This window comes from Fusarium pseudograminearum, chromosome 3, assembly GCF_000303195.2.
Source record: "Fusarium pseudograminearum CS3096 chromosome 3, whole genome shotgun sequence".
Classification (NCBI taxonomy): domain Eukaryota; kingdom Fungi; phylum Ascomycota; class Sordariomycetes; order Hypocreales; family Nectriaceae; genus Fusarium; species Fusarium pseudograminearum.
The window spans coordinates 2,775,544-2,792,311 of NC_031953.1; the positions used below are offsets into that span (position 1 = coordinate 2,775,544).

Genomic DNA, 16,768 nt, shown 5'->3' on the forward strand with positions numbered 1-16,768 from the left:
TTCGCAGTTCGGTATCATGGGAAAAAAAGAAGAAGCATACCCAATTGTTGCGCAACGCTAACCAATTTAGAAAGGTGGGTAAAGACTAGGTAGACTAAACATAACAGTATCCGTAATCAACAGCCCTTCATTGTTTCTCAGTAAGCCATCCCGGGTACGTTGCCCGCCAAGCTGTCAAGGCTGTGGGCGCGGCACACGATATGCGGGCCGCAATTACTCTTTTTGTGTATTTGTATTTCAAGTATTGGCTCGGGACGAGTCAGGAAATACTAGAAAAGTGGCCCGAATTGAGTTGTGCGGCATTGATTTGCCGGCATGCACATGTAAGTAAGCGAATTCTTTCATCACAACCGTTTATTTCCCACGATACAGCATGCCGGTGGCTTATTCGGCTAGGAAACACTTGGCAGGAGCTTGGACCTGTCAAGGGAACTTCAGCTTCTTGTTCCAAGCGGCCGACCATTGATCCTCGACGGGCGGCCGACCGTTGAGTACAAACAGAGTTGTCACTTTCAACGCTACACCCTTTGAACATTTGTCATACCTACGCACGAGAGGCCAGGAAATAATCGGAACTGACATGTCTCCAGTCTCTCGGTACACTAGGAGCAGCGCTTGAGCCTTGGCCCTGGACTGTATTCTGACTACCGGACCACGATCTAAAAGGCCACGAGGTTGGTTGGCCTATCACTAACATAGACTGTAGTCCCTTGACGCCCGCACTGAGACCGGCTTCAAAGTCAGTTAGTTTTTGTCTGTCTGTCTGTCTGTCTGTATTTATCAGAATATCATCGAGGAACTGACTGACTACAAACACCCCTCATGTGCTTGTAATGCAATTGAAACCTGGCTAGCCTCAAAACTGCCTCCCAAGGCTAGGATATCTGTGTGACGCAGAGGAGAGAGTCTCTATCCGCCATTTTGTGACAGCTTATTGGCCAAGACAAAGGTTTCACTGCAAATGGCAGTCGGTGGTGTTTTCTGTATCAACCCCTGTCAACGCACAGAGCTACGGCGATAGCCGATGCCATATGTTCAGTTCTGTTTGACTCACGTGATATCACTCCGCATGGATGGCGCATAGGAAAAAGATCAAGTTGTATGGATATGGGATAACTAAGGATTTGGAATATGCACGCAGCCAAGAATTCAGCCCAGTATTTCAGTCACCCCAGATTGCCACGAGCTCCGGCAGGCTCCACGCTAGACACGGGTGGGATGGAAATTTAACTAACCCCTGTTTCCGCTAGTTAGGGCTGAAGTCGGAACCTTGCAAGATGTATACTTGGTTTGTAATGGACGGGGATTCCTAAAAGAGATGCTGTACCACATGCCTAACTTATCCTCAGGCTTCACTTCACATATCGTACAGAACCCATGTCGTCAGAGTGGCCCAGTAGCATGCCTACCTACTAGGTACCTAATTGGAGACGTAGACCACTCACTGACCAGGGGTCGTATTATTGCGTTGCCTTGCAGGACATGTGCCTCCATGGAGGGTTGCTCTATCATAAGCAACCCCCATGGCACTCAAGCCCACTGCCGTGCCTTATTTTCCGGAAACCCAAGAGAATACATAATGAATGGATCATCCTGGAACATTCTATTCTCCCCTCAGAATGCTGCTATTATTATTAGATCGTTATACAACTAGTGAATTTAACTGTTTAAACATAGCACCAGCAACACAGTAAGCAGTTTAGTCCCCTTCCCAAGTGCCGGGGCTGTCACTCACGCCCTGCGTCCCAAAGTCTCAACTCACCTGCCGGCTTATATTCTAAACTTGGACTTGTCTATTACTGAGAAACAAGCCACTTTCATCAGTCTCCACGACGTCTATATCTTTCGATATGAGTACTAACACTTCACGAACTCATGCCTCCTCCTCTTCCCCTCCATCCTTCTACTCCACGCCCCCATACGCTCTATACTCCTACACGAACAAGAAGGCTCCTCGTAGCTGGCCCTCGCCTACCATGAGCTCTTTGAATTCTTTCCAGCAAGCCATTCTGAATAGCAGCAGAGAGGATACATTTTCCGGACCTGAAGAGTTGTCTTCCAACTCAAACTCTCCTAGCTCTACCGCCTTCACAACCGATGGCAGGAATTCACCCTCTGGCTCAATATCTGCGACGACTGAAGCTGGTCGTCTGAGCGTTACTTCTGTCTCAGCTGCTTGCCTAGCTTGTGTGAGTTCCCTTCTCTCACTCCATTTACCTTGTCATGATGCTAACAAAATCATGCCAGCGAAGCAAGCACCTGAAGTGTGACGGAGTGAATCCATGCTCTCGCTGTGTGACCTCTGGTTCTGAATGTGTTTATGTCGCCTCAAGGCGTGGTTACAAAGGCCCTCGACGAAACAACACCCACAAAGTCACGAAACGTCCCAGTCCATCGCCTGGTCGGCCCCAAACACCAAGTCGAAGTGGCGATGGCTCCATGTCGCTTCGGTCAACGCACTCTCCCTTTTCAGTATCAATGCAGTCTCCTCCTTTAGGCACGGATTCTACCTTTTGGACGCCTTACATAGGTGATGACACATGGAGCTCACCATTACCAACTCCATTCGTCGATCCCGCTTTAGCCACGAACAACAGCATGGAGACCGATATGTCTTTCTTTCAACCATACGGCGCTGCAGATCAATCTAACGATATGTTCAATCTCTTTGCTAACCAACACCATGGATCTATTCCAACACAAGCCGCAATACCTACTTTTGCCGAACGCTGTATCGACTATTTCTACAACCATTTTCACGCTGCTCATCCCTTTGTTTTACCAAGGGAAACTCTTTTCAGCATTGCGCATGAGACAGAATTGGAACCCGTACTCGCCACAATGCGATGGATAGGTTCGTTGTATATACCTGCCTGTCCACATCGGGGCCAACTCTTCCAAGAAGCTCACCGACTGGTCTACAAGCATGATCGTCGCAAAGACGGCTTTCTGGTCCAGGCCCTGCTGCTTCTCCTGATTTGTCTCGACGGACAGGGTCTACAAGAAAAAGCTAGAGAGATACTATCCGAGGTTGAGAGAATTGCCATCGAAATAGGCCTCAACACGATATCCTTTGCCAATATACATGGGCGGGGGATATTAGTGATGGAAGAGAGCTGGCGACGAACTTGGTGGGAACTTTTTGTGGTCGACGGCCTGATTGCCGGGATTCACAAAAAGACAAACTTTACGCTTTTCGATTTTGTGTCTGATGTTGCGCTTCCCTGTGAAGAATACCAATACCTCTCGGAGGTGAGTCTCATTCTTTTTATTTTACTAATATGCCCTCACTAACAAGCTGCTAAGGAAATACCACAGCCCAGGCACCTCGAAGACATGAATGATGGTGGTTTCTATGGTCTGAACCGTGAGTTCTCATCATTTACATATCGAATTAAATCCGCTCAGATCCTCGGCAAGCTTTTGAGGAGTCGTCCTACTGCTGGGCCCGACGATGAAGCCCTCGGCCATATCGAGGCATTGCTCACTGACTGGCGTCGCAGTCTACCCCAGTCAAAAAAGGATGGGCTATACCAGAGTGGCAGGCTGGATGAGATGATGTTCCAGGCATATATGATAGCCCATACCACGTCGATCCTGCTTCATCAACCGTACTCGCAGTTGACCTTGTCGTCAAGTCAATTGGCTGACCCAAGCACTTTAAATGGCTCGCATGATAGTCTCGATGCCCATACAAAATATACGATATACTCCGCCGCAGAACTCAGCAAACTCCTCACCCATCGCGTCTCACTTCTTTCCCATACACACTTCCTCAACTACGCGGTACGAATGTCCTCCGCCATACATCTTACCAAATGGGCTCTGCCTCTTGCGCCGCACGAAGGTAGCTACAACAACATACGTCGCTTTATTCGACTTAACAACACTGTTTTCTCAAGAATGTCTCCAATTTGGAGCGCTGCTGAGCGAGAAGGTCGCTCGGTGAAAAGCATGGCGCAGGACATTTACCAAGGGAAGAAACAACAGCAACTTATGCCCCAGGTTTGGTATAATATTAGTCACGAAGCGGCTATGGAGATAATTGCAGAGGATGAAGCCATTATGCAAGAGTTTGAGAGCATATCGGGTACGCCTGGCATGTTGGGCCAGTGAACGGATATAAAATCCACCATAGATACTACCTAGACATACTGTAGCCTTCCATAATGAGTGATAGAGTTCGCGGCTTATCGAATGCCCTTGATTGAATTCGCAATTATTATTTAATCTCCATGTGTTGTAGAGACAGCTCCAATACGTACGCACTACTTTCTAGACCCCGAGGGCCCGAAGGGTCCGGCGACAGGGTCTCGTCCAAGCTCAGCCCTGTATCTTACACCAGGTCAACGGTACCCAATCACGGAGGTGTGTTTCAAGGTTTAGATGGATTCGGTAATTCCTTGCCGGTCTTAGTCGGAGCTGAATAAACGCCGATGCAAATAAGATGACGTGGATAATTACACAGTCAGACAATCCACAAATTGGTATTCGGATAATTTGAACAAATCACTTTTAACAATATTGTATTATACGATGACTGAAAAAATGTATCTCTGAATTTGACAGATATAAGAAGGATACCGGAACTAGCCAAGCCTTGGCAAAATAGCTGGATGTAAGAGGGCGAATGGCAACTGCAAGGTCTGTAAAGACTGCATCAGATACATCCCTCAGGGTATGAGAAAAATTGGCCGCTGAGAACATAAGAGACAATTTTAGTAGGTCATTTTATGTTACTAAAACTAGAGCCTTTAGATTATTTATTTTTGTACTCTAAGACTTAGGACAGTAGACATCATACTTCACTTCAACGCAACGAAATGCGGGCCGAAAAGGTTTGTGGCTGAGCTAAATATCATATATGACCTGTAGGTAATTCGCTGATTTAATTGTCTGGCCGAATTTGGGCTGAGGCGGACAGTCCGTGGATGACACGGGCAATATTCAAGACGCCGGCGGCTGAGACGCATGTCATCTTTTGTCTCACTTCACTGTCGATTGAATAACAATGAATCGAATTTAAGAAGCTGAATTCCCTAGATGTACCATGTATTAATTCCTCCCTTGATATTATCTAGCACCCAAAGCACATTATCATGGCACTAAAAGGTTCAGACCACAGCATGGACTCTGAACAACGTCCAGTTGCAGAGAAGCACCTTGTCAACACCACGATTAAAAACTTTACCTGGAGTAATGTCACTGTAACCGTCAAGGATAGAGAGACGAAGCAGCCAAAGGCGATTGTTGACAATGTTCGAGGCATCGTCGAAGCTGGCGAGATTTGCGCCCTCATGGGACCTTCTGGCTGTGGCAAGACAACACTTCTCAACGTGTTAGCACGTCGTCCGACAAATGCGAGCAATGTCGAGGCACAAGTACTTGCCAATGGAAAGCACTTATCGCTTGCAGAGTTTCGAGAAGTATCGTGCTTTGTTGAGCAGGAAGATGCTCTTATTGGATCGTTAACTGTTCGCGAAACACTCGAGTTCTCATCACGGCTGGCCAGTTCAAGGTAAGTCTTTTCCAAGACAAGTATATGAATGGGACCGTCTAACTTATAATAGCTCCCTTTCTAAAAAAGAACGCAACGTCCGTATAGACAACCTCCTCGAATCTTTCGGTCTGGTCGAACAAGCCAATACTCTTATCGGCACACCTATCCGCAAGGGCATATCAGGCGGCCAGAAGCGCCGTGTAGGCGTTGCAAGTCAACTTATCACCAGTCCCAAACTCCTCTTCCTTGATGAACCTACAAGTGGTCTTGACTCAGCTGCCAGTCTAGAGGTGGTCAAGTATCTACGTGCAGTAGCGAAACGCAACAACCTCATTGTCATCTGCTCTATTCATCAGCCTTCCACATCAACCTTTAACCTGTTTGACAAGCTGCTTCTTCTCTCAGGCGGAAAGACACATTACTTTGGCCCTGTAAGCAGTGTCACTTCCTATTATGCTCAAGTTGGAGCTCCACTGCCTCAATATGTCAACCCAGCAGAGCATCTACTTGAACTGGTCAATATCGATTTTGCGCAAAACAGGGGTGAAGCGTCGCGAAACCTTGGATCTCTTCAAGATTCTTGGGCGACTTCACAACAGGCGAGCCAAATCAGCGATGCGATCAAGACTGCCGAATCTTCGGGCGGTGATTGGAGTGTTGAGACTATCGAGAAGAGACCCAGCATGCCGAGCCTCACATTGACTCTGTTGCACCGAAGCTTCATCAAGAGCTATCGAGATGTTGTCGCTTATGGCATTCGCCTGGCCATGTATCTGGGTTTGGCGATTATGATGGGTACTGTTTGGCTGAGGTTGAAGCCAGAACAAGAGTCTATCCAACCATTCATCAATGCCATATTCTTTGGCTCAGCCTTCATGAGCTTCATGGCGGTGGCTTATGTCCCTGCGTTTATCGAAGACCGACTGCAGTACGTCAAAGAGCACCATAACGGGCTGTATGGTGCTACCGAACTGATCTTGTCCAACTTCTTGATCGGTATACCATATCTATTCATAATATCGGCCCTGTTTTCGGTCATCTCATACTGGCTCTCAAACTTTCAGCCCACGGCAACGGCGTTCTTTACATGGGTCATGTGGCTGTTCCTCGACCTGCTGGCAGCCGAATCGCTCGTTGTTTTCATGACGTCGCTGTTTCCAAGCTTTGTCATCTCGCTTGCGCTGGTGGCTTTTGCAAACGGTCTGTGGATGTCTGTAGGCGGGTTCATGGTGCCCCCAACGATCCTCAACGTCTTTTACAAGTATGTGTTCCACTACTGGGACTATCAAAAGTATGTCTTTGAGGGCATGATGGTGAATGAATTTTCGAAGCGTGTGTATAGTTGCGGCAATGGGTGTCGTTGCATGTACCAATCGGCTCTGGCGGACCAGTGTGAGATTGATGGACAGGCCGTGTTGGATCAATATGGATATTCTAGTGGTCATTTGGGCAGAAACGTGGGTATCATGATTTCCATCATTGTTGGGTACAGGATTGCAGCGTGGCTGGTCCTCGTGTTGAGAAGGTGAGAGGCCTTATTTACTACCTGATGCATGTAATTATTACTATTATTTGGTCAATACCATTCCCGTTTACTTGGTAAAAAAGCAATTCTAACTGCTTCTACCCGCACACTGCATACAAACAGTCTTGGGTTATACCTGTCTGGAAGTTGCATCTTGGACACTAACGAGAACCGATCGATGTACCTGCATACAATAAATCTTGGCACAAAGCCGGTATCGACACTATGACTACCATATCGGCGTAACCGATTGTATCTAGAGAAAGTGCGGTTAGACTCTACTATAATATTTTAACTTGATGGTCTTTGCGTAACAGAATTATTCACAAATCATGACAACTGGGTTACATCTCCCAGGTACAGACGAGACGGATCATACGGCAGCTGGGCCGACGGAGGAAGACAAGAGGTTGGGACAACGCACAGATCGACTAGCCCCCTGACCTGGTCTGGCCTGAGCGATATAGTTACATAGAACCATAATGCAAAGGCTGACTTAAGACGTCAACTCGATTCGTAGCCGAAGAGTTCGTTTATGTCGGGTTTCAAAAAGTATGCCATGTGGGTTCGATCATGGAGATACGGTGAGAGGAACGGGACGAGTCATTTTTTTAGTACGATATGCACACCTTGTGCATGAGATTTCTATCAAAGAATGTTGTGTAACTCGAGGTCATCTAGATATAGCTCCGGCTGGCCGTTTAAAAGTTAATTAATCTCCAACACAATGGCATTGTGTCAAATAGTTCTTCAAAGAATAGCTCATGGCTTGGAGCAAGAATCTACACCGCTGTCGACCACCACCAGTAGCAGCATACAGTACGTAGACGTTCCCCACATTTACCATGAAAAGTGCCTAACCTGGCAGGTCCAAGTCCTGTTCTGCCCACTCACTGGACCGCTGTACGGTGCGCTACGCCGTATGATGGATGCGCTGGCTAGTCCCCCCAGTCCCGCGGTTTCCCCACCAACCACGCCTAGCAACCAACGGTGACGGGAAGGGCGAACCATCTTCCAAGTCCCCAAGTCCTAATTCTCAAGTCCCAGGTCCCAAGTCTTCATTCAAGCTTGGCTTGGTTTGTGTCTCCATCTTCTGTCCTACTACAGATCTTAGGGATTCTCTAACCATTCTTGTCTTTTCCTTCTCTTTGATCTGTTTTTACGACTTTACGACCACCAAGATAGCACGAGTAACATGTTTCTGTGAGGCATCATAGCCCAAGACATCGTCATCCACCTCTCGACCTAGTTATACGCAACTTGCGAAAACAGCAACAGTAGATAGCCCACGCATCTTTCCGCATTCCGATCTCGAGACACGATCCATATCAAGACCCTACAGACATCCACCACTTTATCGCATAAAACATATCGACCCAATCTGAAACAGAACCTCTCTCATTGTCGTCGCCATCATGGCGCCGGCAGCTGGCGAATTCTCTGCACCTGGTGCAGTCAGTTATGACTCCAACACCCAGGTTGTAGGGGATGGGACATGGGATTTCGACAAGAATACGTTTTTATTGCCCAATTTGCAGGGTACCAATTTTGAGACCACCCGTTACAATGGTATGCAATCCAACCCTTAGTATTGTACACTGGATCCGACTAACACTGAGCCACAGGCATGGGAAATCGATTCTCGACACTCACCCAGTATCATGGCCTTGTCTTAGCACACGGTCTTCTGGGTGTCATCGTCTTCCTTTTCCTCATACCTTTTTCTGTCATGACTGCACGATTCTACTCGCGACGTCCTGGCTGGGCCATTAAGTATCATGCCCAACTAAACGTCTTCTCTGTCTTGCTCTTGGTACCCGTATTTATTTTGGGCTACTTCGCAGTCGGTCCGGAAAGGAGCTTGACTAACCCCCATCATGGAATCGGCGTTGCGATATTTACCCTCTTCTTGGTCCAGGTACTCGGCGGCTGGATCGTTCGCAGGATAACCAAGGCTCGATCTTTGCGCATCATGATTCACCAATGGATTGGTCGGTCTATCGCCCTCTTAGGAATGGCACAGATCCCTCTTGGCCTCACCTTGTATGGATCACCTCTCTACCTATTTATCATGTATGCTGTTTGGATGTTTATACTGGTCATTCTGTATTTCATCTTGAGCTGGCGATCTGCCAACCAACGGGACTACTACATGGATGGAACTCGATCAGAAATTCGCTCAGAGATGCGCTCCGAACTGGCACCAACAGAGGATACCCGAACCCGGTTGACCGAGTCTGAGCTGTTCTCCGAATACAAGTCGGAGCCTCCAAAGAACAAGGCCAAGTGGCTGGGCCCTCTCGCTGCTCTTGGTGGATTGGCGGCTTTGGTTCGAGGACGCAACAAGAACCGGAATCTAGACAACGGCAGTCGAGTCCGCAGTCGATCTCCTTCGCTTGATCGTAGCCAAAGACCAGAAGTCGTGGCTTCGAGGAATGGTTCGGCTAGCTACCTCACTGGATATACCGGCGAAAAGTACTCTGACGTTACCGCAAAGGACAATGCAGGCGGCGGAGGAGGCGGCTTCGGAAAGTTCATGGCCGGTCTGGGACTTGGAAAGTTCTTCTCCAAGAAACAACGACCACAAGATGGAGACTATTCCGAGTATTCTGCTGTGTCGACCGAAACGCCCAGACGTCACCGTGCAACCCGCAGCGCACCCAGCATGAGCGATGTTACTAGAACTGATGTGACTAGAACTGAGCTTACCAGCACCACCACGCCTGACCGCAATCGAGACCGCCCCTCCGGAAACCGCGGACCGCCACCTGTAATGTCGATGAGGAGTGCCGCTGATGGTACTGAAACTGCTCTGAGCTCGCCTCCACCATCAGTCACCCCTCGAAGCAAGCGATACGGGCCAAACTCTCGACGCAGTGTTTTTGAAGAGTCAGACTATTCGTCCTATGTTAGCCCGTCTCGACGCCCACCTCCCGAGAAGTCTGGTGGTGGTTTTGCCAAGGGTTTGTTGGGAGGTCTCGGCTTCGGATGGTTTACAAAGAAGATGGCAGACAGGAAAGCAGCAAAGGAAGATCAGCGCTTGCGTGATGAAGAGGACCTAAGATCTGGCACCTCACTCTCTAGGTTCTCCGCGGACGAATACGACTCTCCTGGCCGACGAGGCGATCGCCGGCCTATTCAACGTCGCCAGACAGGCTACCCTCCTACCGACACGATCTTGTCCTCCGAAATGTCCGAATCAACTATCGAGCCCCGGCCCACTCGAGGCAACTACGTCTCCCCTACTGAACCACTGGATTCAACCGTCATACCAGCCGGTCGCACAAAAAACCATTCCAGACGAAACAGTGAGCATGTCTCGATGCCCGCGATGCCCCCGGACCCTCGCGGCATCCTAGCACCAATGGCCCCTACTGAAACTACTGCCTCAGGTTTATCACCCGGATCCCGAGTCCAGCGATCTCGCCGCAGCGAGGATGGCTCCCGTCATGAGCGTTATGCGTCACCCGCCAGTGTTAGCGTGAAGATGAAGGTCCACGATGACAAAAACAAGAACGTGACCCTCCGAAGACTTACGGAAGAAGAAGCAAAGGCAGCCCGTGGCCGAAGAGACTCCGCTAGTAGCCTTTCCGGACTCGAATCACCCACGCAAGGTCGCCGTTATCGAAGAGACTCTAGCCACAAGCGGACGGAGTCAGCTGCTGAGCGAAGAGCAGAGGAAGACGATGATATAGCTTCTTTGGCCCCCCCTAACCCTACCTTTGCGAAACAGAAACGACGAGGCAAAGATTCCGCATATTATTCTGGACAACCGGCACCGGCACCAGCACTGGGCACCTCGCCACAATTCAACCAGACAGTCTCAAGTCTGGCTGAAAGTCACGGCACCTGGAGTTGCATCACTCCTTCTGTGAATACTTCTGCTGCTCCTGGGCCTGGTATTGCGGCAGGCGAGGGATCTGCTGCTGCGGAGAACCGACGGAATCGAAGACGACAGGAGAGAAGACGTGCTAGCGGACAGACCACAGATGCCCCTACCGGCAATGCCGACATGTTTGATTAAGCTGGGAGAGGTTGAGGAAAAATTTACCTGCCAGCGCCACATTGACTGGCAGACAACAGGTGAAGGTCAAAAGTGATGCATCGTGGAATGGAATCCTAGCATGAACGGCGTTCTGGAGGGAACTTTGCAAATTTAGTAGCGCCACGTCATGTCACGTCGTTTTCAATGCTTGTTTGCAGATAGACTTGTTGAAGGATGATACTGATGTCGATAAACGAACGACGAACTGATTGATTTACTGATTCATTGATTTGAGAATGGTAAATAGTATATGGCAATTTTCTTATAACTAGAGTACGAAGAGATCCACATAGGATTGACGATAATGAATTCAGAATTGCATTTTTTATATACTAAATACATGTGCATGCGATTATGATCTCTCTCAAAGTGACATACCTAAACACCACTGAAATTAATGGCTTATATCACGTTCAAGCTCCTCCAAGAAGTCCAAATTCCAACGACTCCACTCTCCTCCATGCAAGCTCCACTACGTAATCCACCAGGGTCGGCGACAGCTGTTCTAAAACAGCCAAACATTCATGTCCCCTCAGAGCAGAGGCCACTGTCAATATTTAGTCTTCTTTCCTTTCTCTTCATTTCCTTCCTTTGTATAATCCATATAACGACTCTTTGGTAAACCAATGGCCTTTCAGTAGGCCTCAATTCCACTGCGATAGCGACCACGTTCCCTGACTTGAACAATCGATCAAGATGGCACCAAAGCCGAAAGCCAAACCCAAGGCTCAGCAACAGACTCCGCAAACCGAGCATCAAAAGATCGCGGAGCAATGGGCTAAAGCTGAGCGCGCGCGAGCTGCTCAGCAGACCGCCAATGCCAAGTTTGGACTCCCACCCGCTGATGAGAACGTCGAGGTTCTAGAGCAACGACGCGAAGCACTCGACCAGAGAAGACGCAAAACAAACGAGAAGAGTTGGCGATGGGCTGCCGGATTTTGGGTCGTTGTACTCGCTATCCACGCGCTTGGAATCTGGCTCTTTACTGGTGGCTTTCTGCTGACGCGGTTGGTGTTGGAGGACAAGTCGAACTGTACTATACCTCCAATTGACAACACCAAGGGCTTATTGAACGTCGATCGGGGTTGCTGGCACCCTAAGTCGTTTGATCGAGCTGTTGTAGTCCTCATCGACGCGCTTCGCTACGATTTTACCGTTCCCGAGGATCCGGCGCAGGCTCAGCATTTCCACAATGCCTTTCCCTACCTCTACGAGACCGCCGTCAAGTCCCCTCAGAATGCCTTCCTTCGACCTTTCATCGCGGATCCACCCACGGCTACAATGCAGAGACTCAAGGGTCTTACGACAGGAACGTTGCCGACCTTTGTCGACGTTGGAAGCAGCTTCGGTGGCTCTGCTATCGATGAGGACAACCTGTTGATGCAGCTGAAGGACGCCGGCAAGAAGATTGCTCACATTGGCGATGATACATGGTGGTCTCTTTTCCCGGGTTACTTTGAGCCCAACATCAGCAAGGCTTACGACAGCTTCAACGTCTGGGATCTTCACACTGTCGATAATGGTGTAGTTGACAACATATTCCCATTGCTGAAGCCAGAGCGAAAGGGCGATTGGGATCTTCTTATTGGACACTGTCTCGGAGTTGATCATGCAGGCCACCGATACGGACCCGATCACCCTGCCATGGGTGCAAAGCTTCGCCAGATGGACGATTTCATTCGCAAGATGGTCGAGAGCATAGACGATAAGACTCTTCTAGTCGTTATGGGAGACCATGGCATGGACAGCAAGGGTGACCACGGAGGCGAGAGCGACGACGAAGTTGAAGCCGCTCTCTGGATGTACTCCAAGAAGCCCTTCTTTGGTAGAACTTCCCGCGACTTTGCTGTTCCTCCGGCCAATGCCAAGATTCGCCCCGTGAACCAGATTGATCTTGTTCCTACTCTCGCTCTCCTTTTGGGTATTCCCATCCCGTTCAACAACTTGGGAGGACCCATTGAAGAGGCCTTTGCTGGTGTAAAGGGCAACGACTGGCGTAACCTTGCTGCCGTCTCGCGAGTTACTTCAGCTGGTATTGAGAGATACCAAGCAGCTTACCACAAGGCTCGTGGTCTTGTCCAGGCGGAAGGAATTGAGTCACCTGCTGCTCTCTGGCAAGCTGCTCTTGCCATTGCCAAGAACGACCGCGATGCTTATGCTGCCTTTTCCAAATTCCAGGAGAGTACGCTATCTGTTTGCAAAGACCTTTGGGCCCGCTTCGATGTTCCCCGCATGGTCATGGGCATTGTCGTCTTTGGCTTTGGCCTTGTCCTGCTCATGATGTACTCGTCTCGCGATGAGGAGGACGAGTACGTCATCATGAACGACGCTGAACTCGACTACGCGGAGAAGAAGCTCGAGCTCCTGTCTTTCAAGGAGAACGACCCCGAGGTTGAGGATAACTTCCATAAGAACGTGCTCAAGGGTCTTTGGGACCCCAAGATCTTGTTCACTGTTTCTGTTCTCACTGCTGTCGGCATGTATCGTCAGCACCCTATTGAAGGCCTTGTTGCGCTCGTTGCTGTACTTTTCATGGCTGGCCTCAGCGCATCCCTTCACGAGGCGGGCAAGACCATTCTCAATGTCTTCCCCTCGTCTTTCTGGGGCTGGATGGCTGTGGTCTTCACTGTTAGCCAGTCTATTGGATTCGCATCCAACTCATACACTATCTGGGAAGACTCGATTCTCCTCTTCTTCATCACCACTTTCGGTATTGCCAGCGCTGTCTCTGCTTTCCGAATTGAATCTCGACGTGAGAGATACCTGGGTATCTACCACTCTGTTGCCTTTGTAGTCTTCGGCCGTATCGCCTCTTACTCAAAGCTCTGCCGCGAGGAGCAGATGCCCTACTGCACTTCCACTTACTATGCTTCCTCCACCTCCTCCACCTCTGCGACGTGGCAACTACTCATTCCCTTTGTTGTCTGCCTTGTCCTTCCCGCCATCATCAAGTCTTTCCTAGTTACAAGCCGATCATACGAGGGCATTGCCCCTACGTGGATCGGCTTGGTTATCCGCGGAGGCTTATTCCTCTCTGCTTTGTACTGGGTTATTGACGCTGCCGACAATGGAGGCTGGCTCGAGGGACGACTCGGCGATGGAGCCTTGAAGACCGTCGGTGTCTACCTGGCTCAAATCGTTCTCGCTCTAGCTTTTGTCGCTGGAAGCACCGTGTTTGTCTGGGCTCCTCCCTGTGTGTCTATCCTTCAATCCTCTGGAGCTGCCGGTCGACCAATTGTTACTATCATTGGGTACGGCAACGCCATCGGTGCTCGCTATCTGCTGTTGCCTCTCAACATCCTCTTGGGCTGTTTCCTCCTCACGAAGCCCATGGGAGGTGGTGCTCTTGCCATCATGTTCTGGCAGATCCTCACGTTAGCTGAGCTTCTTGATCTCAACGAGCTCAAGACAAGCCCTATTGGTCCTGTTATGCTCGCAATCCTTGGAAACTTTTACTACTTCAAGACGGGTCATCAGGCCGTTCTGTCCAGCATCCAATGGGACAGCGCCTTTATCCCCCTCTTCACCATCCGCTACCCTTGGACGCCTATCGTTGTGGTTCTCAACAGCTTCGCTGGTCAGATCATCGCCGCCGCATCTGTGCCACTATTGGCTCTGTGGAAGGTTGGTCCTAAGCAGAAGGGAGTCATGGAGACAGCTACCCGCAGCATTGGCGTTTTCGTCATCTTTTACGCCGTTGAGGCCCTGGCCACCATGAGTTGGGCTGGCTGGCTCCGTCGCCACCTGATGCTCTACCGTGTGTTCAGCCCTCGTTTCATGCTTTCCAGTACTGTTCTTCTTGTACTTGACTTGGTGATCATCCTGGTGACCATGACGGGTTTAAGAAGCAACATGATGTCTCTTGGCGAGGTGTTTGGATGGGCTGATTAGTTTTGTGTCATTCAAGGGAACGATGTGTATGATATGTTTACAGATGTGAGAGGTCTGTGGTCTTTCATTTTTGCTGTTCGCATTACGAATCAAATTAGAAAAAAGGGAGGCAAATTCATTGGCATGTATGACAGGCGTTTTGCCGGGTCTTTCTGGCTAAACATTTATTGTAGCACAACAGCATTTTTTAGTATACAACCATACTATATACAATACATCATTATGTTGGACGTATCTTTACCTGCTGACAACATCTGCTGTTCCTTTGACAGCCATTCCTCCTTCTGGTCCCTCAATCCAAACATCACATCGTCCCTCCACGCCTTCGTCTTTTGATACTCTGCGGACATTGATACTCATGCTCTCGTTGACATAGAGAGGTGCATAATTTCTGTAACTGAACTTTTGAACGGATGCGCCAGAGCTAACCTGGTCGTTCAGAACGCGGAGCATTAGGGCAAGAGTGAAGGGGCCGTGGACGAGAAGTGACCGATGACCATCTACTTCTCGCGCGAACTGCGGGTCAAAGTGGATCGAGTGCGCGTTGAAGGAGAGAGCCGAAAAGTGAAATAGATGTGTAGGCGATGGGGTGAGAGAGATGGAATAAGAAGGTGGGTGAGGATCTAGAGCTTCATGTCAGTAATGCTCTTTGGATATAAAATAGATGTAAACTTACATTTGAGAAGACGCGCAGGCGATGACGCAGATTCTTTTTCCTCCCTCATGAATACCAAAGTCCTTCTCTCCTCAATATCCCAGTCTTCTCTCCCCTCTACTTCATGACCGTTTCCGTATCTCCTCCAAATATCAACATATACTTTCTCCTCACCCTCTTTACCTTTCAAGGCAACATCCTCTATCTTCTCCCTGCAGATCACTGGCCTAGCATCAAGCTTCATCCCCTCACCCCGGAAGATAACCTCGCCGCCCGCCCAAACTCGCCGAGTATATGGCGAACCAGGTGAGTGATCAGGATCCGCACCGTCCGGAATGAGCCGCGAAGGGGGCAACTGGATAGGGAAGTAGACAAGGTGATGGCCTTGAGGAAGATCCTTAGGAGGTGAAGATATTATTGGCGATGAGGAAGAATGGCAGAGAAGGTCATTGATAGTGGTGTTTAGAAGATGTGAGGGCATGGGTGTTAGATAATCTGGTATTATCTTGGGAGGATGGGCTTTGAGAGCTGAAATGATGGTAGATGGTGTCTTTGTACTGTATCGTCTCTGGAGACGTAGGCCAGACTGGCGGATGAACGATGAAATTAACCTCATAGTGAAACTCGATTGGCCGAACAGAGATGGGAGAACATGCGATCTTTGTCTGCTTGGAGTCGTTTGGCGACCCTTGCAACAGTTAAATTGAATTGTTGATGCTTTGAAGTGGGGAAGTTGAAGGCGCAAAATCTAGCAATGGCAGTCTAAATACGCAGAGGCTCGAATGATGGAATCAAATTGTCCTATTTTCGGCGCTGTACTTTTTATTATCATGTCCAGATATGCGTAAACCGGTCTACACAAGAATGAGTGGCTGGATGATCGATCTTTACTCGATCCTGGACTGTGCATTTACGGGTCACGAGTTCCGACCTGGTTGTCATGATACGCAAGCCACCCAAGTTGTCATGACGCTCAGCATGATATTTTACATCAACATATAGTATTCAATATCATGAACAAACTTTTCAATTTATCCCTTTCCTTCCAAGGCATCTATGTAATTTTCCATGCCTGTTTCTTATCACCAAGGCTGCTGTTAGGCATCTATCATGAAATATGAAACTTGCCCGTTGCGTCTAGGCCAGCCTCAA

General features: G+C 49.1%; 5 protein-coding genes across 5 annotated transcripts, besides 1 other annotated feature; 4 read left to right on the plus strand and 1 right to left on the minus strand.

The window, feature by feature from the left end:
* The first annotated feature begins 752 nt into the window (after positions 1–752).
* Positions 753–775: a microsatellite.
* Positions 776–1,850: 1,075 nt separating this feature from the next.
* Positions 1,851–4,116, plus strand: FPSE_06178 (uncharacterized protein; the record flags this gene model as incomplete). Its single annotated transcript, XM_009259296.1, has 3 exons — positions 1,851–2,189; positions 2,248–3,252; positions 3,307–4,116. 3 exons carry the CDS (start codon positions 1,851–1,853, stop codon positions 4,114–4,116), a joined length of 2,154 nt encoding a protein of 717 aa, XP_009257571.1.
* A 983-nt stretch (positions 4,117–5,099) lies between these two features.
* On the plus strand, positions 5,100–7,029 carry FPSE_06179 (uncharacterized protein; the record flags this gene model as incomplete). The annotated part of the gene is made up of 2 exons (XM_009259297.1): positions 5,100–5,518; positions 5,571–7,029. The coding sequence occupies 2 exons, from the start codon at positions 5,100–5,102 to the stop codon at positions 7,027–7,029; spliced, it is 1,878 nt and encodes a 625-aa protein (XP_009257572.1).
* Positions 7,030–8,440: 1,411 nt separating this feature from the next.
* Positions 8,441–11,049, plus strand: FPSE_06180 (uncharacterized protein; the record flags this gene model as incomplete). The annotated part of the gene is made up of 2 exons (XM_009259298.1): positions 8,441–8,594; positions 8,651–11,049. The coding sequence occupies 2 exons, from the start codon at positions 8,441–8,443 to the stop codon at positions 11,047–11,049; spliced, it is 2,553 nt and encodes an 850-aa protein (XP_009257573.1).
* A 717-nt stretch (positions 11,050–11,766) lies between these two features.
* FPSE_06181 (uncharacterized protein) lies at positions 11,767–14,961 on the plus strand (the record flags this gene model as incomplete). Its single annotated transcript, XM_009259299.1, has 1 exon — positions 11,767–14,961. The coding sequence occupies one exon, from the start codon at positions 11,767–11,769 to the stop codon at positions 14,959–14,961; it is 3,195 nt and encodes a 1,064-aa protein (XP_009257574.1).
* A 237-nt stretch (positions 14,962–15,198) lies between these two features.
* On the minus strand, positions 15,199–16,232 carry FPSE_06182 (uncharacterized protein; the record flags this gene model as incomplete). The annotated part of the gene is made up of 2 exons (XM_009259300.1): positions 15,199–15,584; positions 15,638–16,232. 2 exons carry the CDS (start codon positions 16,230–16,232, stop codon positions 15,199–15,201), a joined length of 981 nt encoding a protein of 326 aa, XP_009257575.1.
* Between the last annotated feature and the right edge of the window lie 536 nt (positions 16,233–16,768).